The sequence below is a fragment of the Diachasma alloeum genome, unplaced genomic scaffold, assembly GCF_001412515.2.
Source record: "Diachasma alloeum isolate Michigan unplaced genomic scaffold, Dall2.0 Dall_scaffold_00201, whole genome shotgun sequence".
Classification (NCBI taxonomy): domain Eukaryota; kingdom Metazoa; phylum Arthropoda; class Insecta; order Hymenoptera; family Braconidae; genus Diachasma; species Diachasma alloeum.
The window spans coordinates 1,482,102-1,508,351 of record NW_021680366.1 but is presented as its reverse complement, the minus strand read 5'-3'; the positions used below and the strand labels follow the sequence as shown (position 1 = coordinate 1,508,351).

At 37.2% G+C, this 26,250-nt stretch overlaps 1 protein-coding gene across 1 annotated transcript in view; it reads right to left on the bottom strand.

The window, feature by feature from the left end:
- The window catches only part of LOC107035840 (lachesin), a 56,545-nt gene that overhangs the window by 18,197 nt on the left and 12,098 nt on the right, over positions 1 to 26,250 (bottom strand). The window contains exons 2-4 of the mRNA XM_015253439.1: positions 10,883 to 10,992; positions 5,393 to 5,681; positions 1,715 to 1,891 (exon numbers count right to left, since the gene is read on the bottom strand). Coding sequence (XP_015108925.1) covers positions 1,715 to 1,891; positions 5,393 to 5,681; positions 10,883 to 10,992 — 576 coding nt within the window. The remainder of the gene's footprint in view (positions 1 to 1,714; positions 1,892 to 5,392; positions 5,682 to 10,882; positions 10,993 to 26,250) is intronic.

The window sequence follows — 26,250 nt, the reverse complement described above, 5'->3', positions numbered from 1 at the left end:
CACCGCACACTCCAATTTTTTTTTGTCTTATAAATTTCGTTTCCCCGGAAAATTCAGAAACTGTAAAATGTGACGTTTTATTTTTATTCACGATTCCTCAGCGGGGGCGATGTATAATTATTCATGGCAACTGAGGAGAATTCAGGGTGCACACTTTTCGAGTAGGTAAATCTGCGGAGTGCTTTCTCTCTCTCAGTTGCATTGTCTAACCTATACCTCTCCCATGATGCTAGGGAGATTATATTGACATTCGAATTGCGCGTCACTCACGGTGAAGTCGTAATTGCCATACGTGAGCTTCAATGGATAGAATTTGCCCCTGAAACGATCTTTTGTCGTGTTGAATCAATTTACGTGCGGATAAAAAGGAAAGTTTCCACCAAAACATGATAATTTTTGTAGCAGTAATTGTTGTCGTGAGGCATGTAGGCAAGCACTCGTATTTCTCAGGATTGGCTGAGAAAATGTTTTCTTCTTTTTTTATTACGCAAATATTTGATAACCGACGTCGGTGGCCGAAGCGGCTAGGTGCGAGCCTAGTGTGCGAAAGGTTGTGAGTTCGATTCCCCGTGGAACCGAGTTTTTCAACCGGAGGCTCCGGCGAGCGGGAGGTCGCTAATATAGTGACCGCCTGTACCGGCATGGGTTTTCTGTGGTTTCCCATGCTACTCCTATGTTCTATAGGAGTGCGAATGCGGTGCAGTGTAGAATCCACAGCCGCATGCATAGGGTTGGATAGGGCCGATTAGCCAATCAGTGGGCAGAAAGGGCCGGAATATAAAAAAAAAAAAAAATTTAATAACAACAAGTAATTTCAACTTAAATTTTCAATTTTTTCCCGTGAAAACATCCCACGACGAAACAACTCTTGTTTTGCGTAACGAACAAAAAACACCGAATTGGTCCCCAATCCTGAAACGAGTGAACCTACTTCAAATTTTCTTTTTATAAGCAATTAGCATTTTCTTCAGGGTTGTGGGGGAGGGGGGGGGAGACAAGCCACCTAATCCCCAAAAATGATTCCAGCCTAATCCATGCTTTGTCATCTGGAGAATCACATTCCATCCTCCCGAACTTATTCTCCACCATAAATCACCGATTCCCATAACTGAACACGCTCGACTCCGCATCTCCACTCGCCAGAAAATCGAAATCCCATTTCGCTTTTATACCTTCCGCCGAAACATCGTGAATTCCAGTTCTGGAAAAGAGGTTCAGTCAAAATGTATGCACGCCGGTGTCTATAAAACGCGAGGTGATAATGTCGGTTATGTGGATGCACCTGAAAATTGTGCACAGAATGATGGTCCATTTCACGGTAACCACTGTCGAGTATTTTTCCGAGCTAAAGCAGACGTACAGACGATGGGAAATGGGGTTTAGATGTTACGAAGCTCTGCACAACGTATACCTATACAAGAGTATAGGTGAATGCGAGACATCGAAATAACTCGTAAAACGGTGATCCCGTTGGTGGGATTTGATTCGACGCTGGAAAACCGAAAATTACTAGTCTCTGGTGTTGAGGGCTGACTGGGTTGAAGGCCCTGGGGTTGCGCTAAGAGGAATAGGTACTGGAGAATGGTGTGGGAGTAAATGGAGGCAGAGGTGGAAAGAGGATGAGTAAAATGGAGGTTTGAAAGTCAGGGATTTGAGACAGTAGAATGGGAAAGGACTTTGCTGTGAAATTCGTACATAGACAATGAATACGAACTGTAGGAACTTGAGAACGAGGTCGAATTCCTGATGAGAATGTGCTGCCCATCCTCTCGTTTCCATGAAACTCGTGGCTTTGGTATACCGGTTGCTTGACAATTGAGTGTGACATTTTCACCCTCCGATACGGATAAATCCTTGCTGGTCTCGTCACCATAAACAATATCAGGTGGCACTGTAAACAGAGAAGGAAAGCGATTAAATATTTGATTTACGGGATTGTGGACATGTGACAAAGGGATAATTTCGTTTGCTTTTTGACAAGTGGCTGGGAGGGGTTTTCCACATTCACGCTGGGTTGATTATGAAGGCTTGAAGATGTGATGATGGAGTACGGAAAATTCGAGGGATGAGGGGCTATGTTGAAAGTGTTTGCCTGCAATTCCCGCTATTCTGTTGAAACATTTTTACTGAAGTTTCCGTAAGGGTCAGAAGTTTCGTAATAATTATTAGTAGTTAATCACTTTCAAGAACTCAGTTTCTTGTGTTCTTCACGAAGAGAAAAATTCAATAAAATTTACCAAGAGAAAAACGTAAAAATTACGTTTCGAACCGCGAGCGAAATAAAATTCAATAAAAAGTGTGAGTCGGAACTGAAATTGTACGAATCGTCTGATGACTCACCGCTGTGGGGACCCCAAGTCGTTCCGTAATTTTTCCCCAACGATTGAGAAATTTTACGAAACGGAACGTAGAAATAACTCACCAGCTTCATAAAAATTGTTGAACGTTCAAGAATTTTTTATTTTGGAGGTACAATAAGTCGGGAAGTTTCTGTAAGATTTTGCTTCTTCGGGAAAAATTACGTGACAATTTCGTACTTTGTTCGGTGATGAACCTGAAAATTCACTGAACGCTTCAGATTTATTCTCTTCCATTCCTATAAAAATTGACGGAAAACGATTTCCCGCTGCCGATTACGTGAATTGTTCCGTAATTATTAGTGAATATTTCTCTCCGTGTTGTGTATTTCTTAGGGAAAACGGACTTACTCATTGCGGGACCCCTTATAGAACAGGCCGATATGCCCGGTCTTCATTCCTGATATTTCTGACTCATAATACTACAATCTGAAGGGGTCGCCAATAAAATTGGTCTCTCCCCCGGACACTTTCATATTTATAATTGCGTGACGAAAAATGTACGTGCTTTCAGATCACTCCGCAAATTAAATGTCCAATACAGACATTAATCAAATAAGTGAAAAGAACAAAGTTGATTTGATTCTCAAATTCGACAGGCAATAACGTCAGTTGCCATTCAAATATATCCAGACATTGTGGCTAAACCCTCTAGCCAGTGGGTATCTATTTACACGTGAGAATTCAGATCACTGAATGATTGAAGCCAAAGGAGATTTATCGACGGAGGTGGGATTCCATTAGTACCGCATGAGATAGGATCAATAAGACTATAGCTTGCTCGCAGAGGAAATTAGATCTTGCACACTAGGTTCTATCCAATTTCATGCGACCAATCATGAAATCTACTTTGGAATGTTCAACTAAGCACGATAACATTGGAAATAACAACTGAGAGGCAGTGATTATTGAATAATGAGTGGATCAATTTACCTCAATCAATGAATTAAATGGTGATGAATTGAGAATTAACTTTGGCTATTATTTCCTCAGTGAAATGCTTTCCTCAACTGATCGAAAAAAATTACTTTTATTGAGATGTTTCTTTCCTGGAGCAAGCATTATACACTTGAACCAATTTCAAATAAATAAGATCTTACGGTGAATATCATTTATTTCTTCTGGAGGATACATTTACTTGAATGAAATAGAACAGTTCTTGGCGTCAAGTCACATGTATTCACCACAAAAATGGAAAAGTTCTATTCTTTTTTAAGTAATATAATCTCCAGTCGAGAAATTTTCAACTTTCATGAATTGATCAATAATTTTTGAGTAAATCAACGAATTTCTGGAGTTAGCAAAGTTTTGACTAGGAAGAAATCAAATACTCTCATTATTGCGACAAATAAAAGGAACTTCAATTCTAGAGAAGTTCGATTTCTCCCAATAAAATGTATCTCACGAAGAGATAACTGGTATTCACTACGAAATCATGTTAATTTGACAATTAAAAATCAAATGATAATTGGTTCAAATAAAACTCTCTTGATAAAATTAATTTATTCTGTCAGTGTACTTTTGCAGTCTAACAGCAGAGCTTTCATTTGAATTGTCCTATTTGACCACAAGTTTCCGGTTATTTTACAATGATGTAATTATTTAAACTGTGAGGAGTATCGTTAACGCGATGCAATAGTTTCCATTGATTTTCTCCTAAAATTGTAAATTTTCAACGACATAATTCTCCAAAAATTTCAGTAATTACTTTTAAAACTGTCGTTTCATCCAAGAAGGGTAACGGAAATTTAAGCCAACAATTCATAACAATGTAAAATAACAAAACCCGAAACTCTCAGACCTCCTCCAAGCAACCACGAATACTATATCCGTGAATTTGAACAATTGTCCACTTTATATATAACATATTGGAGTACGTGATGCTTGAGTGAGCACATATTTATATGCATATATGCACAGAGCACAGTGTCTATGTATTTGCTGAACGAGGAGGGAACTGGAGATTTGCCGAGAAGACTCGAAGCCAATCAATGCAACTCGCATATTCGCTTTCTACAGTCGTGTGTGCTCATACTTGCATTTCTATACATGACGCTGAACCCGAGGGTCAAATATATTGGAATTTCGAGTGCATCGAGAGTAACCACTGTGCATATATGACAGGGGGCAAAATCTCCCAGACTGACTCGCTCAATCAGGCAGAATCTGTCAATGTTTTATGTTTGATTTTGCCCGGAGTTCGTATGCAGTTGGAGTTGAAAAAAAAAATGGGAGTTGAAGAATCGATCGATTTAATATTCCACATTTGAGAGCTTTTCAATATTTGACTTGGAATGGATATCAATACTACATTGAACAATACAAGATTTCTCTTTCATTATATGTGGAGTTTCATAAAAACTCTGAGGTAAATGGTCTCAACACATCAGTAGTCCAATATTTCTGTTGAAATGAGTGTATAGATGCGATGTTTTAAATTAGATAACAGAAAGTAAAAACTTCAGAATTAGAATTCACTTATATTAATCATGATAATTACTATTTTTTAATAAACAATCGTCTGTAAACGTGGAAAGTCCCATGTCTCTACGCTCGTTCATTTGTCCCCATGCACATTTGACACATGTCCCTGTCCTCGTCTCGTGATTTTAATTATATGGAAAGGTTGTCAATAAAACGCCAATAAATATCTACTTAAAGTGTGAATAACAGCTTATTTATGAGATCTTAGAATGAACCCTTTAATTTAATTCAAATATATAACAAACCCGTGTTTTATGCTTCCGTGCTTTCCGTCATCCGTGTTTTATGTTTTAATTTAATTCAAATATATATATTTAGTTCATTCAAGTAAAATAAACAATTTCTCTGCAGCAAATCAATCCGATCTCAGCAGCCTAATCAATTCAATCTCGTTTTTCCTGCAACTTCGTCACGAAAATATCACTGAAAATTTACGGTGGCTCTTGTCAAAAGCATATCGCAACGGGCGGGTCACCGGGGGTACAAAATCGTCAATAACTGAAACATAAACATCGAAATTTTGTTGTATGAAATATGAGGAGTTGTCTCACCAAGGATCGCCAAACATCCGAGCTCCGATTTCATTGGATCTGTATTGATTTGGCACATGTAGCATCCTCTGTCAGTCTCTTTGAGCTGGCGTATGTGTAGTCTCCACGTGCAGTTGACTCCCTCGTCCGTCACCTGATTACTACCGGTCACGCCGTGAATACCCATGGGAATATCTGACGTGCTCGAGCAGCCGCCCGTCTCGTAAGTCACTGATATACGTGTGTTGTGTGTGACTATTCGTGTATTCAAGGAGAGTACTGTCTGGTCTGATGCCCTCAGCCAGCCCACCTTAGATCAACAAATGGAATCGGAGGAAGTGGTTAGACATACAAATATATTATTTGAATATATTTACATCATTTATTGAAAAAAAATTTTTTATCATTTATTTTTTCTTTTTATTCATATTTTTTTACTACTATTCCCAAGCTTTTATTTTATAAGCTCCCCATTTGGTTTATCTTAATCTGTTTCTCTCACTGGTCTCTTCATATTTATTTGCGCTACCATGAGCCGCCTCCCGAGCTAACAATTAAGCTCACTCAGGAAAAATTGCGACTAATATGAGATGATTGTTTATTTACTAGGAGGCTACGCCCCCCTGTGACCCTTATCTGACTCTCGTGACCCTTATTTGACCCTCAATTTTGGAGTCATAATTTCGAGTACCAAATTTTCATCAGAAGTCGATTTGAATGTTTATAATATACAGAAATATGTGGAGATCCTTGTGACCCTTAGTTTCTGATCCCCACGACTCTTAATCTGACCTTTGTAATCCTCAATCCCACCGATGTGACCCTTGTTTTGACCCTCGTGACTCTTAATCTGACCCTTGTGACCTTTAATCTGCTACTTGTTGAGCTTATTCTGACCCTCATGACCAGTACTTTGACCCTCGCGACCCTTATTCTAATTTTCATAACCCTTATTCTGGCCCTCATGAACCTTATTTCGACCCTTGTGACTCTTAATTTGGAGTCTTAATGTCGAGTACTAAATTTCCATCACTGGAAGTCGATTTGGATTATTATAATGTAGCGAGATTATTAATTTGGAAGGAATTGAAAGATTCATTCTTGGTTTGTGATTAATAGCTTCGTTCAATTCAAGATTTAAATAATTTTCAATTAGATTTATTACTCGAATTTGGTTTGATTTTATTATTCTTTAGTTGTTTTACATATAAGTTGAGGCTTTTCATGATGAAAAGAATGAGGACGATGAATTCTAGCACGATAAATTGATTTAGTAACAATAATAGTGTGGAATACAATGACGCAGAATAAATGTTGACTATAATTTTGAGTTGAATTGAGGTTGATTCACTTGAGTATTTACTGAAACCGAGCAATTAATTTAAGTTTTTGATGGATTGAATGTTTTGATGCGTCCACACTGACGGCTCGACGTGAAGTGTCCTTTTCTCGTTTTGAATGACTACGACAGCCTTCAGGTAGTAGGATCCGGATATGAGGGTCTCATTGCAGTTTTTTTCTTGAGCTAGAGGCGATAAATACTCATATGTAACATTTTGTGTTCATATTCGGCAGCTTTAAAACCACAGATCCATGATATTTGTTGGAAATTGACAATTTGGAACCCTTCGTGAACACTGCCAAGAAAATTAATTCAACATTCTGTCCTGCAACGAACCACTCTTATCTTCTGTATCAAAAATATTCGAGTCTCGAATCATTGATAGTGAAGTCGTTCCTTTTACCCCACTCTCCCCTAATAAAAAATTATAATCGTGCATAAGTGTTGAATATTCCCGAAATCCCCCCGCAACCCCGCAAATCTTCTCTCTCCCGTCCCCACAACCGCACTCCCTAGAAAAAAAGGAATCCCTCACCTCCACTAATCCATAAACCACCCGTTTAATAATTCCCAGTTGAAAAAACAAGTAAAACTTTCCTCCAATTTTAATTAACTGTTTTCCCACCGTAAGCCCAGCTTTTATTATTTTTAATTTTTAATTAAAAAACCGAGCATCGTAAAACTCTTTCATTCTTTTTCACTCCCGCCATAAAATTCCGGGAGATGACGCACGGTATTTTTAGTATTTGCCAGTGCTTTGTCCATTGAGACTGATGTAGCGATGATTGGAGGAGGCAGGTAGAAGAATAAAAACAGCAGAGAAGTGATATAGGTCAACGTGAAGGCGTCCCCCTTGCTTCCCCCTCGCCGCCGCTGCACCACAATCCACCAATCCCATTCCACTTTATCCTCAATATCAATCTGTCTTTCTCTCGTAGCTACAATGTTTCATACATATATTATCCGACCGCCTCTGGAAACTTGTACGTACGTATAATATCACCGTTCGGTTACGATATTGAATTACTACCTACAACGTGTTCCACACGACAAACTCGTCATTCGTCCAATAATCTACAATTAATCCGATTTACCGCTTCTCTCCTCTGCCAGCTCTCAATTTCGCAATTTCACCCCCTCAACCGACTATCCGCAGTTCCAAATTTAGTGTATGAGCCTCCTTTGCATGCAATTTGATTGCAAATAGGGGATAGCAATTACTCGGTAAACTTATCCGACAAGTTGTCAGTATTGTACTAGTATTTTCCTTATCTCGCAAGTTTCGAGTTATACTGGTAACCCCCTGGGGGACGTGAAAATTTATTATGCGAGAAAGCACAATGTTTCGGGATGATGGGAACGTGTTTACAGGAGCTTCTGTTTCGTCAGTTTAATTTTGAATGTTTTTGTGCGGCGGGCGGGGAGGGGGGGGGAATTGGGTTAGGACATTGGGGTGATTAAGGGAATGATGAGATAATACTGATGAGGGGCTGAGGGAGGGATGAGGCTGGGGTTTTTGTTGGAAGCTGATTATTGCAATTTGATGGAAGTGGGTGGGGGGGAGGTGTGAGGGAATTTGGAGCCTTGAGTGAGGCAGGATTATCGAAGGGTTTTGTGGTGATTGAAAGTATTCAAGTGCTTTGCACCGAGCATTCCTCAATTTTTTGCGGAGAAAAAGAGTTTCCGCGCTGAAAGAAAAATGTAGTTCTCACCAGTACCGACCGGTACGGGAAGTCCACTTGTGGAAAGATCGAAAAGTACTTGTCCCAAGTACTTTTTGTACCCTTGAGTGAAGTACCACCTCTGCGGATTAAGTAGAAGTAGTACTGGGAGGAAGTAGCTTCACTACTTTCTGCTAGACTTTTAGTACTTTTCATAAGTACTAAAGGTACTGGTGAAAAGTCATTTTTGAACTTCTCTCAAGTAGTTTTATGACTTAAGTTCAGTACTTTCAATTGATTACTTCTTCGAGAAATGCGAATATTATTGACGGATGAAATGAGCTTTCTTGAGCATTTCTGTGAATAGAGGTATTCAGGAGAAGATATTTCGTAGGAAAAAATCAGTAGATTGTGATTTTTATGGGTGCTTTCCACACCGAATTAATTTCCATTTTTGGGAATCGTAATTAACGTTCTTGACATCGTAATTCACGTTATTCTGACCATAATTTACGATCTCAAAAGCGTAATTTACCCGTTTGAGAAAATCGTAAATTACGTTTTTGAAAATGGAATTGAGTACTATTGCTACTTATATTGAGTTCTGTTGGTACTTTTGAAAAGAACCAGCCAGGTACTCAGTACAAGTACTTTTTTACTTGTTCCGAGTAACAAAAGTACTTGTGACAAGTACTGAGGTACTTCTCAACAGTACCCCGGTACTTGACGCATGATACTTGCATCCAGTTCATTTGTGACTTGGAGGAAGTACAAAATTTGCTTTTCCCCATGAAACCCCTTGGTACTGATTAAAAGTAATTCTTCTACTGATCAGAAGTAATTTTTGTTGAGTGTCAGACTCGAGTTAGGAATTTTAAGGAACCCATGGTTCTAAATTTTAGCATGAAAAACCTACTTTTTTGAAGTGAGGAAAGTTCTTCAATCGAGAGTGGTGTTTTTAAATCAAGAAATGCTGGTTCTTGTTTTGTTGGAAAAAATAAACGTCTTGAGGCTGATTTTCAATTTTTTTTTATTACTAACTCATTAAATAAGCGTCAGAGAAAAAAATTTCATTAGAGTTCCCGTCTCCAAATAACTCCCCGAGCTACCCTCACAGTATGTTTATTCAGTAGTGCGACACCGTGTATTTTTCTACCTCTGCACTGTTAGAAAACAAGCAATTTTCAGTGAAAACAAGTGCGAAATTGCTTTGTATTGCATATAGAATCGTTATTTTGAAGACATGAATATTCAGTGTCAAATTATGCTGAATTTTCAATCAATTGAAAATTGCAGAATATATTGACCGTTATTTTTTTGATTTCTACTAATTTTCAGGAAATAATTGAACTGAATTTTGCAGTTCTCATTGATTTTTCAAAAAAAAAATTGAGTTTTCAGTGAGGAAATTCCTTGAAATTTCATTTGAACTACAATAGAATAAAATTAAGACAAAAATTGCCAAAAAGTGTACCGGAAATTTCAGCTCAAAGTTTTTAAAAGTGTAATAACATTCTCGCCCATTAATTATTAAAGCCCATTACACGGAGAGAAAAATTCAATAAAAATTATTACCAAAAAAAAAAACGTAAAAATTACGTTTCGAAAGGTAACCCGCGAGTGAAGTAAAAATCAATAAAAGGGGTGAGTCGGATCTGAAATTGCACGAATCGCCACGTAAATTTTACGATTTGTTCCATAAAAATTAACCACCCGTCTGATGACTCACCGCTGTGGGGACAACAAGTCGTTCCATAATTTTGCCCCAACGATTGAGAAATTTTACGGAACGGAATGAAGAAATAACTCATCAGCTTCATAAAAATTGTTAAACGTTCAAGAATTTTTGATTTTGGAGGCATAATAAGTCGACAAGTTTCTGTAAGATTTTACTTCTCCGGGAAAAATTACGTGACATTCGTATAAAAATTGCCGGAAAACGATTCCCCATTGCGGATTACGTGAATTGTTCCGTAATCTGTACTGAATATTTCTCTCCGTGTAATTCCTAACGAGTTGCTGTTCAAATTGCGGCACGCGTATATAATCAAGAGAATACACTGCGATATATCGTAATCCAGAAGTGTATTTTCACTTCAAAGGACAAAAAGATTCTCCGCCATTGGACATTCTGTTCGCCAAAATGCAGCCATTTTCTCGTAAAATCTAAAACAACAGAAATTGGAAGAAAGGAGAGACAGGAATTGTACGTGGCAATAACCTCACGAGAACGAGGAGGAAGTGTTGGAACCGATGGCAATCGTGGATAAAGAGGAGCACCTGGAGCTGAAGGGAATTGGGGTGAGAAAAAGTAGACGGAGAAAGAGGGGACGAAGGTGAGAGTTTGTTTTCCCCGAGTCTTCCGTGTCGTATCAACGTCGTAAGGAGCCCCAGGACAGGAATAATGGATTCTCGGGTGCTGCTGTATCCCCTAGTTGTTGTATCACTCTTATTTCTCATTTTACGAACAAATGATGAAACCAATGAAACTGCGGGCGTGCTTCTCACCTTGTATTTTCCGATATTCCGTACGTAACAGGAGAACACAGCTTCACGACCAATTGCTGCGGTTTGATTGCCGACAGGACGTACGAATGATGGGCCATTTCCGTATGACTCTGAAACGAAAATCAATTGAGGTACTGTTATTACAAGACTGATGGTAATTTTTATCGAAATGATAAGTAAAGAGATAGCCGCGTCGTTTACACTGTCCGAAATTTTTTCGAAATTAAATGGAAAATATCGTAATAATTCTCATGAGAGGGACATTGAATCTATTTTAGGGGAAAAATGGTTATGAAGTTTCATGTTTTAGATAGAATTCATGGAAGTTTATGAGTTTTCGAAGAGAGTGAGACGGAAATTTCACAACTGGATTGAATTTTTCATGGAACATGAATTTTTCCATGAATTTTCCTCATTTTCCCAAATTTTTACGGAATAGTTGAACCAGTGATTAGTCGACAATCATTACACTTGTAATATTTTGTAATATTATTAGAGTTTGCACCTTTCTATTACTATGATTTTATTATTTTACTTGAAATTTGAAAATATTAAAATCATTCATAATTTTAATTTTCTATTAACTATTGAGTAAATAATCTAAATTTCGCAAAAGGATTTTTCAATTAGACATGTAATGGTCAAACGTCTGACACGATTTCTGGTCGATAGATTATTTCGAAATATGAATATTCGATTGATGATTAATTTGGTAATTGAAAATTGTTGGGTAATACTATCAGTTAACAGAAACAAAATTTAACTTATTTTGAAATTGATATCGTTCTGATCCCTGAAAAATCAAGTATTTGATTCATTTTCAGAGCATCCGACCAGCAAAATCAATGAAATATATAATTTTTCAATGACAAATTTCCTGAAATTTCAGTGAAAATTAGACATGATAAAATTTTTTGGGATTGGACACTGAAAATTCAGACGAGAATCTCCAACAATGTATGAATGAGTAGGGGAGGGTGTGCCAGTAGCACTCACCGAGGGGGAAATGTTAACTTTGCATCTCAAACCTTATTAATCGAGGCTTTTTTGATTATTCAATGTGCTATTTCTCAATTATAGAGACTTAACTGCTTCTAGGATTTACAAAATGAATAAAAAAATGAAAATAAGAGCCGAGTGAGGGATATTACCCGCCCTCGGGTAATACTCCACTCCGCGATTACAGTATACACTGATAGAGACGCTGGAATTCTTTCGTTTACTGTTGATGAGCTTTTTAGCTATTACCACGATTCGTTAATTATACACAGAAAAACCTGAACGTAAATTACGTTTAAGAAGTATTTTCGCTCAATATCGCCGTAAATTACGATTATTTTGTCCATATTTTACGTTTCCTATTCGTCATTAACGACGATGAAATAGAAAATTATTTCAAGCAGAGAATACAATTTTTTTTTTTTGAAAATTACGCAAAAGTAAATCGTAAAATACGTGTATATTAAGATCATAATTTACGATGTATTAAGCGTAAAATACGCTCAGTGAAACGTAAAGGACGCTTTGTTTGTTCATTTCAAGCAAGATTTCAAAAGTGAAATACTGTTCGAAAAAAGGTGCTGACTTAAACAAAGTACTTGAATATCCTTAAGCGTAAATTACGTTTAGCAAACCGTAAATTATGCCCAGCAAAGCGTAATTTACGTTTAGGTTTTCCTGTGTGTACATTCCAAAATATGAAAACTCTTCATTTGAAATGAATAAATTGTTGATTTCATATTAATGAATGATTTAATCAAAAATTTAATTTCAAATTGATAAATTGTTTATTTGATATAATTAAATCCTTCCCTTTGAAGCAACTAAACAAGTTCATTCACTTCTAACAACGAAATTCCTGAAATCCTTAAAAAAATAAAATAAAAAGATTTTTATTTGATCCAAATGAACCCTTTATCCGGGTACATGAGAGCCTCATTCCCACCCCCTATTAATCACTTCGCATAAAACCCCACATTTTGCAACAAAACCTCTGTCTGAATCACTGCAAACAATGCCGCACCCATCAATGCGCCCCCGCCCCCCTCGTAATTTCAAATAATCACCGTTACATAATGCCCGCGGCAGGTAGTTATCAATAAACATGAAATTGAGTTGAAACAAAAAATACTGACGGGTGTTAACAACAGCTATTGAGCGCCGCAGCGTTGAAAGCTCCATGAAGAATTGATTAATCCCAACAATTGCGGGGTATAAAGAGTATTATGGGCTTCGGAAATCGATTACCCGACAATGGAGTTGAAAAATGCCCTTCGGAGAGTGGAAAATCGTAACAAAGGTGACGGATAAGAAACGGGGAAAAAAAAATATTTCCTCAGGTGTCTCGAGTTGAATCATCCTCCCTCCCTGGATATACACCGGAGACCCTTGATAAATCACGCAAAATCCACTGGCAAAGGCGTCGAATTGACGCCCCATCCACGTATTCAGTTTCCCGTGTTTTATCCTATTGTCTTTCACACGATATTTCATCTTTGTTGGGCGTTAATTTTCACCCTGCCCCAGCGGATTTATCTAACTTAGTCGAAGATTTCTGTTCTGCCACTGTACAACGGTGGCAAATGCAGAGGGAGAAACGAGGCATTATCAAGGAGTGACAGGCGCAAGAGGGAGTTTAAATCCGAGAAACGAGCAATAACCAAATTGCCTTGGTAGTTGGATCTCAGCTTTCACATGGACAAATCACCAGTGGGTGGGAAAACTTTACTTGTTACAAAGGATATAGCGGGGCACTATTCTGCTTTTTGTTTTCGTGCAAATAAGTGGGCGAATAGTGAGTTACGAGGGGCTATTTATTGCATCAAAGTTTTCTGGTTTTGGAAGAGGGGAATTCTGGTGTTTAGAATTTTCGGGTAATGTCGGGTATTTTTTTTCCGGCTGGTGATTTGTTGGGTGATATTTGTTTTGAAGGTGATGGAACACTCGGGGGATTTTTTTAGCGGGAGCTTTATTGGGATTACCGCGTGGAAATGCCATTTAGGGGGTAGAAAATTGGGTGGGAAGAGTGATCTTTCACTTGACCTGAGTCGGAGATGAAATGCCTGTTTTGGGCCTGCACTGACGAGGATTTTGGTGGTGTTAGTGAGCTTCTCAATTATTAACACTACATGGAAAGAAACTTTTGATAAAAATTATCCTACCATTCTATAAAAGTGTATCATGAGTCATCGTTTCCTCATTTTTATCCCGAAATTCAGTAAAAATTAATATATGATGATCAAATTTAATTCTACGTTAGAAAAATTTTATCCTTCCAGTCCAGTAATTTTTACGTAGATAACAACGAATATTCTAGAACGTTTGGTAAATTTTACCCTACCAGTACAGTAATTTTTTCTCTACCGACACGTTAATTTTTATTTTTATCAGGATAAAATTTCTCTAACCTAGAATAAAATTTGATCATCATATATTTATTTTTACTAAATTCCGGGATAGAAATGAGGAAACGATGACTCATGATACAGTTTTATAGAACGGTAGGATAATTTCTATCAAAAATTTCTCTCTGTGCACTTGTCATTATTTATGAATTGTTCACCCGTTCAAATTTATAATCATGAGTTATGAGATTTGATGGATGTTCTCCCAACAACTGAGGCTCCTTTTTCCGGTGAATCGGAGAGTTTTCCCTGAAGCAACCCGTTATTCCACCTCTTACCACTCATTTTCATGATGTAGAAAGCATTTGCCATGAATTATAGAAACCAATTCAAACTCTGTCAATATTGAGGGAAATATCGCTCCTCCACTTCACCCTGATTTTAATAAACTCTAGTAGAGTTTAAAATCCCTCGCAAAATCCAATTGAATCACTTCAACTTTAAAAATGCAATATTCTTTATCAATTCACTCGACCTCAATTTGTGAGCTCTTTGATTAAAAGCGAAACAAAAACTGGAAAAAGTCTGTTATCACGGATCAACCTCAACGTTCAGTTCAGTTTACCTGAGATAATTTAATTTCTCCTTGAATGATATTTTAAAGGGATGACCCTTCAGCTCTTCCGTGTTTCCTTCATTCAATTGAAATTATCCCAGTGAAAACAAACCACTTATTTCCTCGAAATGGAGATTGACCTGATGGATAATACAGAAGTTTTTCTCTCTTTATTTTTCTGATTTTAGTCACTATATTCATTTACTAGCTGTGCGGCCCGTACTGTTAGAAAGAGTGAGAGAGTGACATTGAATCGAATTTAGGAAAAAAATGGTTATGAAATTTCAAGTTTTAGGTAGAATTCAACGAAATTCATGAGTCTTCAGAGGGAGTGAGATGAAAATTTCACAACTAGATTGAATTTCCAATGAAACATGAATATTCAGAAAAAAAATGACATGAATTTTCAATTTTTTCCTGAATTTTCCTGACTTCAGAATTTTCACGGAATAATTTAAATAAAAAATCAAGTACTTTATTGATTTTCAGATCATTCCAACAGAAAATTCCGCCCGGGCAGAATAAGAAAAACTAGAATACCAGGATTTTTGAGAATTCCTGCAATTAAGACTTTTCTAGAACACCCATAAATTTTCTCAATTTCTTGGAAAAACCCCCAAATTTTCTTGACTTCGCGGGTGTTCTAGAAATGTCGAAACCATTGAGGTATTTTTTTTTCATTGCAGTTATTCTCAAACTTCCTACAAAACCCGAGAATATCCTCAAACTTTGTAGAAGCCTCAAAAATATTCTCGAACACTCGAGAATATTCTATAATGTACATCGAGCATTCCCAAGTGAAAAATCCATGTTTCCCGTCACCGCGAGGTAAAAATTCTATAAATGAAACTGTATTACGTTACCTGTCACGCACCACGTCCCCCTCTCCCCAAAACCAAGCCACCATCCCAGTATCCTCCCCCGCACCTGCGTATGACATATCAAACCCCGGCAGCATTGCCACCTCCCTTGAAAATTCTCGAAAAAAAAGTTCCAACAAAATCCGCCACGAGTTTTCCGGTTCGAAAAATCATCGCATCGCTACATTCCCCAAATATCTCGTGCGGCAAAATGTAAAGTTGAACAATTCCCCAACCCCCCTCCCCCTCCATCTTCTTTCCTCCCGCCTTTAACCACCCCCTCCCACCACTTTTTTATACGTCTCATACTCGTTGCGAGTGGAATTCTTTACGCCTGGGATTTGGCGCGTTCGCTGTTGCACACACTCGCATTCGAAAAAAACGGGAAAAAACGAGACAAAGCGCCTGTGAAAAACGACAATGCGGAAAACGGCAGCAAAAAAAGTTCGGAAAGACATGTATGCATGTGTGCGCTGTTCTGGAAGGGAATGAATAGGCATGTGCAAGGATACGGATATGAAGAAGAAAAAATGCATGTAAAAAAATCAGAATCAGAAAAGAGATGCGGAAAATAGTGCATTGGGATATGAGGACGATAAGTCTCATCACCCGAATATCACATTTTCATGTATTTTGTGAAGGAAACTCGACATGTTTCAATCATATTCGTGTGCCACACTGTTGAAATTTTTTGTCTGAAATTTCCGGTACATTTTTTGGAAGTTTTTATCGAATTTAATTACAACTGCAATTTCAAAGAATTTCGTCATTGGACATTCAGAATTTCGTGGAGAAATAAAAAAGAACACTAAATATCAGTTCCATTTTTCCCTAAAAATGAATTAAAAAACAGCAAATTCCGGTGAATATATTCTTGAATTTTCAGGATAGTGACACTAAATGCGATTTAAGAGGAGAAAAATCATGAAATTTCAGGTTTCACTGAAAATTCAATGTAATTTGACACTGAATATTCCTATTAAATTGGAAATTCAAATAAATTAAGAAATTCTCGTCTTTATGCTGCTTAAAATTCTGGAAACCTGAAATTTCATGATTTATTCCCCCTAAATCGCATTCAGTGTCACTGTCCTGAAAATTAGTAGTCAACTGTGCATGAAATTTGATTTTCATTCTAACACTGCATGCCGAAAAAGGCCATGTCACTTTGCATCACTCTCCGGTGATAATTATTGCATTATTGCAATTATTTTCTCTTTCATTTTTTCTAGTCAATATCAATCCCGAAGCGATAATAAATTATTAGTATCAAATGAACTTTTATCAAGTTCACTTCTCATTTATAACGCACATACTGTAAAAAATAGTTACTACTGGATGCGGATAAATTATTACTTTTTTTATTCTCAATCAATCAATATTATTATTCGATAAAAAATTAAAAATTTTATTAGCTGGCTCAAAAACATCGATGTTTGGGTATGAAAAATCGAGTTTTCGATTAATGGACAAACATCGCGCATCCCTACTCGTTCTTGAATTAATGATATTTCTGTGTCTAGCACTGATCGACTCCTGTTTTACTCCTTGATAGTATTTAATTACTTGGGATAATTTCACTACGTTTTATAGAACATGCGTTTGAACCGCGCAAAGCGAGATGGAAAACGATTCTTTAGAGCATATCTTGCTGATTGCCGTTGGCCTCCATCGATCACTCCGCTCTTTGCTATCCTGACTACCTATCGAACGCATCTGCGAATGCAATGCACAGAGGAAGGAAGAACAGAGAAAGGAGTGGGTTACAAGCAACCCTCTCGCAGATATATTGGAGTCGTGCACTCAAAGCATAGAATAATACTTGTGCGTTTTGTTTTTTATCTTTCACTTACACCCATGCGCATTTTTATCCTCACGGTGGGAAGGAGCTTTGGTACAATAGGGGATATCACAGCGATTTCTCCGATAAATCCCTCTATATTCTTCGAGAGCTAGGGGCTGTAGGGGGTCGGGGAGATTGAAGACGAAGAGAAAGGGTACGTAATCCTTAAGAACCGATAAATCCACAGGATAAGTCACATTCACAATGAAAAATAAATATACATGTGTGGATCATATACAATCTTATGAACTATGGGGCACGGAAGAGAATGGATATCTTTTCTTTTCTTCATTTTAAGCTCTGAAAAGCTCCGCGGTATGAGGGCTGGGGGAAGGGAGAGTGGTGTGCAGCCAGGGTTGTATCCGTGGAGGATCTGGGATGCTCTCCTTTACTCTTCGGGGTTATAGTGGTTATAAACCGTCACTTTGGATATTGCAGTAAAGATATGTGTATGAAAAAAGTATAAGATCGCTCCTCTCTGACCTCTCTTTAACTCACGGATCGATCGTATATTTTCGGGCTTGTCTCTTTTGGTTTGTTTGAGAATGTTATCGGGGGCTGAGGAGGGATTTTAATCCTTTTGTGGAGAAAGAGAGTGCAGTGTTGGAGGTTTTTTGAAAATTGAGCAATTGGGGATGTTGAATTCTCAATGTTGTGAATTTGAGTTAATTTTGTGATTCAAGATCAAATTGGTCATGGAATCTCTCGTTCAGACGGGGAAAATTATTCGGTGAATTTTAACAATTTCAACAACTAGTTGATGATTTTCAAAAAATTAGGTTGTGAACTTGTTGAAATTCACCAAATAATTTTCTCTGCGTAGCAAAATTTGTCACGATTTTCGGGGTAATTTCTAACCAACTTTTTTCTCCGAGTACAGCAAGATTTTTTTCATCTAAAAGTACTATGTTAGAATTTTTTTTTAATTTCATAGAAGATATAGTAAATCTCATGAGAGTGACATCGAATTGGATTTAGGGAAAAAATGGTTATGAAATTTCAAATTTTAAGTAGAATTCATGGAAATTCATGAGTTTTCAGTGAGAGTGACATGGAAGTTTCACAACTTGGTTAATTTTTCAGTGGAACATGAATATTCGGAAACAAAATGACATGAATTTTCAATTTTTCCCTAATTTCCCCGGGTTTTTTCTGAATTTTCATAGAATAGTTGAACTGAAAAATCAAGTATTTTATTGATTTCCAGATCACTTGAACAGAAAATCAATGGAATATTTGATTTTTCAATGACAAGATTTCTCGAAATTTCAGAGAAACTTGAACACCATAAAAACGTCCAGAATTTGCGAAGAGACAGATTCACTAAAATTTCGAAGAATTTTATAACTGAAATAATAAGCGAGTTCATTTTGCCCTTCGGTTCATTTTGCCCTAACCTCCCCTCCATTAGAAACCAAAAATTACATGAATCGTTCTACACAAAATGAAAATCCTGAAGTTGCATGTCAGCCTATCACTTCATAGCAGATTTCAGGGAGTTGAAATCACTCAATTTCGGTAAATTCCATTATCTCATTTTATTACGAATTGATTTAATCATCAAGAGCACCTCGGATATTTTCGTGGTTTACTGTAAATGGAATTGCCAGTTCTTGTCGTTTGAGTTGAGTCGATTGACATCCTTAGAGTGCTTATGAAAAGGATTTAATATCCTTCATCCTTTTATTGTGAAATAACTCTTGAAATGATGTCGCGAATAATGGAGAAAAGGCTAATAATTTCTTTTTACTCTTCGATTGAAAAGTTTCATAACTAGATAGTGAGAATGGACTATTCATTCGTGTTAAAAAGAAGGGTTCATACCCGATAAATCCATTAGCCGTCTATTGTGAAATATGGTTTTGAATGGATTCATTTGATGCCAACTACCATTAGTTGATTTAAATACAGTTTTCTCGGTGTAATCATTCTCGCTTTCTTTTTTCCTCCACTCTTAGCGCTCGTTATTCTTCGCTCAAATTCTATGTTGAAGTTTCATTTTTAACGAGAATAAAAGAGAAATCCAATCTTTTTATTTGAGGGGATTTTCCCCTCGGGAGTACGACAAATGATATTTTCAGTGATTGTGATAAAAATAGAGATGATTGCTTTGGAATAGTGCAAAGATCCAATTAGGGGACAGATTCCGCTTGTCGAAAGGAGAACGTTTATTCTATTTTCTACTAGGCATCCAGTGGGAGTTCACACTCTCATGAATTGTTTAGCTGGCGTGGAGTGGCCGTACCCAATGGAGCAGAAAAACTTGAAAAAAAACAGAAAATCTCAACAATTCAGAGCGTTATCAGAGTTAACGCCGAGGTTTTCGCTCGGGTTTAGGCCAATACCGCTCAGTGCCTGACAACTCATGTATGTAATTCTTGTGACTAGAAAAAATCACGCAAGTACAACATAATTCGTGATTCCTCTTATGAAAATCTACTTTAAGAGATATTTTCGAATCATGAAAGAAGAATTTGAAAATGAGAATGGCTGTGACATTCTACATAAGCCGTTAATACACGGTTTAACAGCTTAGGTGAATTTAATAGTTGTAACAGTGTTTCTGAATTTTTTTTTTCCTTCCATTGAAAAGTCAATCAAGTAGTCAAATTTCCTTGAATTCTCCGTGTCAAATCCCATGTCACATCCCAAGAATTCCATGAAAATTCAAAAAAATCAGGAAAATTCAGGGAAAAATTGAAAATTTATGCAATTTTGTTTCTGAATTTTTTTTCTGCTTCCATTGAAAATACAATCAAGTTGTGAAATTTCCGTCTCCCTCCCACTGAGTCATGAATTCATGAACTCATGAATTTCATTGAATTCATTGTATTAATTCAACGTAAAACTTGAAATGTCCTAATCATTTTTCCTCTAAATCGCATTCAATGTCCCTCTCATAAGAATTACTACAATATTTTCCACGAAATTTCGAAAAATTGCCTCGTCATCAAACGACCAAATTGCGGCCAATTCGAAGGAATATCGATCACGGAGTCCCCCAAAAACCCAATTTTCACGTCCAGCCACCGCCCAACGAATTCCAACCACTTTCCGAAAAAAATCTCATCTCCTGCCGGCTCGACACGAATGAAACTCGCAATTTTTTCCCCGTAATATCTCCACTCCAAAGCACTTCTCTCCTAACTCCACAATTAAACCCAAAATTGCACTGTCGTCTCGTATTCAATCCAATTTTAACAAGCAATCAATTTCACGAACGTCGAATACGTGTGGCGAAGTGACAGAAGTGAATGTTGTTGGAAATGCGAGGAAGCCAGTAGTACAGCCAGTGGCGATGGTCGGGCGGGAGGGGGGGGGGGGGGTTGGAGGAGAAGGGGTGGAGTAGATCCACGCGTCAAGTCTACAGCGTACATGTACACACCGAAGGCAACAGGTTTTCCGCGAATTTGTGACCCGTTACATTTTTTTCCCCTATTTTTTTCCACCGAAAAATGCCAAAGGTAAAAGAGAGATGCACATAAAGAAAAAGTGCACTTGAATCACAAAGTAGAGTGGTTACATTTGAGTGCGGCATTGGATTCTATCGCTTTCATCGGGACTTTCATCTTAATGCATGAATTACCTAACCCCCCTAACTTCCCCTCGTGTGGCACACTCCATCGACGACTCCCCCAGGACTCGTTGATGTTCGGAAATGCGGGATAATAGGTGCCTCTGTTCCGGTGTGACTGAGTCAATCACTCTAAAAAGTCCCTGGGATTGGCTGAATTTTCATTTCTTTTCGGGTATTATAGTCACTCTTTTGGAATTATCTCATTCAAGTTATAACGAGAATTTTCCACCCACTGAAAAACATTGAGTGCTTTTTTTCATAATTATTTTAGTAACTATTTGTCGTTTATTGTGGAAAGAAACAGATAAATACTGTGGAAAACAATGCACGGAGAGAAATTTTTTAGAAAAATTTTAGTGCTAGCCTGGGAAAAGAGGCGCAATGTGACCACCAGGGAAAAATTCCAGTACCGGCACTAGAAATTTTATTGGGGAAAACCTGAACTATTCCCGGTATTTCTGTGAAAATTTTACAGAAATCCCTGAAAATTTTATCAGAAATACCAAGAAATTTTACCTTAACAGCACTAGCATTTTTCATAGCCGGTGGATTGTAATTTTGGAACATTGCAAAATGCTAGTGCTGTTAAGGTAAAATTTCATGAATTAATCAATAATAATAATAATAATAATAATAATAATAATTTCAGATAGAAATGAGGAAGTTGTTCTAGACATTTACCTTAGGAACAACGGTAATTTCCATAATAGTTCCGATAAATGAAAATTTCAGCAAGATTTTTTACATCTAAAAAGTACGTAAACATAACTGAATAATTAAATTAACAAATCAATAATTGGACGCATTTTCAAATAATAATAATTCTTTTATGTTGAGAATTATGTGCAATCGTCACACTCGAATATAAAATCGTCTGGATTAATTCACACACATAATGAGTCCATTTTCGGTACATCTGATACTGAATCCACTCTCCGGTACTATCGCGAAGAGACACATTCACTCAAATTTCGAGGAATTTCATAAATGAAAAACTAACTTCATTTTGCCCCTCGGTCCATTTTCCCCTGCCCTCCCCTACAATGTTAAAAATTTTCCTTCAAGTTCCACTGAAATTTCAGGAAATCTTGTCATTGAAAAATAAAAAATTCCATTAATTTTCTGTTCAAATGATAAGGAAATCAATAAAATACTTGATTTTTCAGTTCAATTATTCTGTGAAAATTCAGAAAAATCCGGAAAATTCAGGGAAAAATTGAAAATTCATGTCCCTTTGTTTCTGAATATTCGTGTTCCACTGGAAATTCAATCAAGTTCTAAAATTTCAGAACCATTTTCTCTCAAAATTCTACTCAACGTCACTCTCTTAAGATATACTGTACCATCTTCCACGAAATTTCAAAAAATTTCCAATACTTTTTCCACCCCTCAGCCGCAAACTTACCCAGCACCAGAACAGCACTTAAAAACAAACGTCACAGTACTAGTTCCATATGTACTACAGCCCAGTCCCCGGGGGATTCACTTAACTTCATAAACCACAACTCCAGCTCAAGTTACAACAGCAGATAGTTCAACGCAATACCAATGGAGGAAAAAAAACTGCGGCTGTTGCTAACGACCCTGGAGGTTGAAGCTACGCAAAATAGCCTAAATGAAAAACCAATTATACTCACTACTAAGTACCAGTACTCTGTTAGTTTGCCACCGTGCTCCACCAGTTGTTCTGATACTTAACCCTCTTAAGGGCGTTCCATAAAAAATGGACGGTGTGGCACTGACGTGTACACATAACCTAGTAGAAGTGAGGCCATTGTACGATTGAAAGAGCTGATATTACTTAATAAAGGGTACTCAAAGCTTATTAGGGAATCTCACCACGTGTTTAACATAACAGTCGGTTGTTAACAGGCTAACCTTTGCCAGTAGTATGAGTTTACTCAAGATTATTCAGCGAGCTCAATCCTTTATTTATGTTTGCTGGAAGCAGTTAGTTATTGTAAGCGTGTGCATTTGGTAAAGCGAACGGATTTCATGCTAATTGTCCCTTGGTGAGATATTTCTGTTTATGTTGCGCAAATATTGCGGCTGGTAATGGCATGTGGAAACTTGCTGACAGTTATGCGTACAGACGTGGGGCTCCTTCACTCATATTTTGGTCATTCGTTAATAAGAAAGAGGAGGAAATCAGTAGCGAAACGGTAATCCGGGTCAAGTCAATTTTGACTTTGGTCAGTTTTTGGGGAATATCTCGGAATTTAAGAGAGATAGCAAAATTTTGGTTATAACCTTTTTGATAACCCTCAATTGGCTCTATAAAAAAGGTCATGACAAAAAATTTTCTATCTCTTTTAGATTGCGAGATATTCGCCAAAACCTGGCCAATAGTCAAAATCGACTTAACGAAGCGAAGCGGTTTACCGCTTCGCTACTGAAATAATGATATTAAAAATTTTAATATGTATTTTTTTGCGGGATTTATTTCAGATTGTACACGGAGAAAATTATTTGGTGAATTTCAACCACCAGTTGGTGAAATTTAACAACTATTTAATTAAAATTCAGAAAAACATTTTTCAATTTCATTCGACAACCGTTTGTTTAATTTTCAATAAACGTTCGTCGATTTATTTGATGGATCAAATTTAACAAGGATTGTAAATTATTGCGAAAATATCTTCTAGAGGAGACATTGATTGACTGTCAAAATATAAATGATTGCGAGATTGTTTTCAAATGTATATGAAATTGAATAATCTTTTCTGAATTTCAATTAATTAGTTGTTAAATTTCACCAAATAATTGTGTTCGTGTAATCTTCTAAATTAAAAAATTAAAAATCTTCTGAATTCCAGTCATGTTTATACCATTTCAAAACAACGATTCTCTATCACTGAAGCGTTCACCCTCTACTTGTCAGACGTATCCCTGCAGCAACGCAGACCAATTACCCCCTTGTCGAAAATTACATAACGCTCAGGAATTCCGTTAAATCGCTGGAAATGCTCGAACAATCATTGAAGAGCTCTTCACTCTATGTAAATGCATCAATCACCAGAACACTTACTCCACGTAAGATCTCTCACTCGACTCGAGCATTTGTCTTACTTTCTTCGGAACGATTGATCCCCAGTAATTCGTAATCCCTCGAGCGAGGATACTTTTTCAAGTGTATCACACACATAACGTTTTTTTCCCGTATACTTTCTCCCGCGAATTTCTGGGAAATTCGAGGCTGCACCTTTCCGCGTTGAGAATAATTTGTTCCACGGTGGCGAGAGAGAAAGAGAGACAGAGAGGGAGGGAAAAAAGAGAGAATGAAAAGAGGTATGCGTTCACCACCATCATTTTCAAGCCTTCTTTTATTTCATTCTTTTGTTGGATTTTTTACCGTTTTTCTCCTCTATTTTCGAGGACTGGGAGAGAGAATTGGTCGAGGTACCGGAGATACGATTAAGGGAAGACTACCCTGAAATTTCAAAATCCCAGTCGCAGTCTTCGTTTACTGTCCCGATGACTTCTGGTGACTACTTCAGTTTTCATTGAATGAATAAGACGAAATTAGGTAGGGGAGCATGGGGCAAAATGAAACACGGGGCAAAATGAAACAGTGGGAAAATCTCGTCATCTAAAGGAGATAGGACATTTTTGAAGAGGACCTTTTTTGTAGCTTGTAAAATTCTCTACAAAAAAGGTTTTCATGAAAATCGTCCTATCTCCCTTAGATCACAAGATTTTCTTGCTGTTTCATTTTGCCCCGTGTTTCATTTTGCCCCACCGTCCCCTACGATTTTTTTCATTGATAGAATCTTCAAATTGTACTCATGACGCAATTCTCGATTGATTGACTTGAATTTTGGCTCGCACATTTTTGCGATTACATTTGTTGTAGCACTCAATCGGCTCTATAAAAAAGGTTATAACTATAAAATTTTGCAATCTCCCTTAGATTTCGAGATATTCATTGAAAACTGGTCAATAGTCGAAATTGACTTTTACCGTTTTGCCACTTCGGTACTGAATTCATTGTTTATTTCGTTTTATTAAATTGGATAAGATTAAAACTGAAGTGAAAAACTCATCAGTACGTTAGATGAAAGCAACAGCGACTTCGAAATTTCCCAGTGGTTTCCCTTTAAAAGGATCGGCGGGCGTTAAATACAAATATATTATGGACGAACAGTTCTCTTGTGCCGGAATAACCACCGAAGTTATCCGAAACTCGATGCAGAACTCCCCCCCCCCTCCCCCNTCGTATAAACCTGATCATCCGTTTCAGTCGATTCAGTAGAAATTTTATTACTCGGTTCCGGAGTTTAAAAATGTCGCCCTCTGTTCCCAATATTCACGATGTTCATTCGTATTTTTATGCCCACCGAGTGCTATGTAGATGGCTTTTCCTCGCATTGGAAGGAACATAGAACACGGAAAAATATTTATGTCAAAGAGAGTCAAATGAATAGGTAAACAGTGATGAAATGGCCATCAATTTCAATAAAAAATTTTGGTGATGGAACAAAATGTGATATCCAGAGCAATTGCAGAGAGCAATTGAGAGAGCAATTGCAGAAATTCTGCAAATTCGGGATAAAGTGTTTTCGAGGTGATAAAAGAGCAAACTGCACGTAGAAAATTTTTTTTTTGAAAAGTACGTGTTCAGTTATAGAAAGAAAATCATGGCCCGGAAATTTTGGAGAGTAAAGTGTCTCATACTGAGAAAAAATACGCGAGAAAACAAAACGAGAGAATATTTTATCCTCAATTCCGGAATAATATTCCGGGAACTTCCTCGCATTGAAATACGTTGCGTATATAAGAGATGGCACGTAATGACGACGCGCCGTACGAATTTAAGTAAAATAATAAAAATAAAAAATAAATAATAGTAAATTTAAGTAAAATAATTTTTTTTTCTAATTTAATCAATAATTTTAAGTCAATTAAATTCAGACGGCGCGTCATCAGTACATGCCATTTTGTAGAGACGCAGCGTATTTCAATGCGAGAAAGCCCCCGGAATATTATATACCCGATTCCGGAATATTATATGCCCAATTCGAGAATATTTTTTTTTTCCGTGATTGTGATTTTTTTCCCGTGATCTTAAAGACGAAGACATAATGTTTATGACAAGAATGTGATTTCTAACGTGTACAGTTCAGAAATC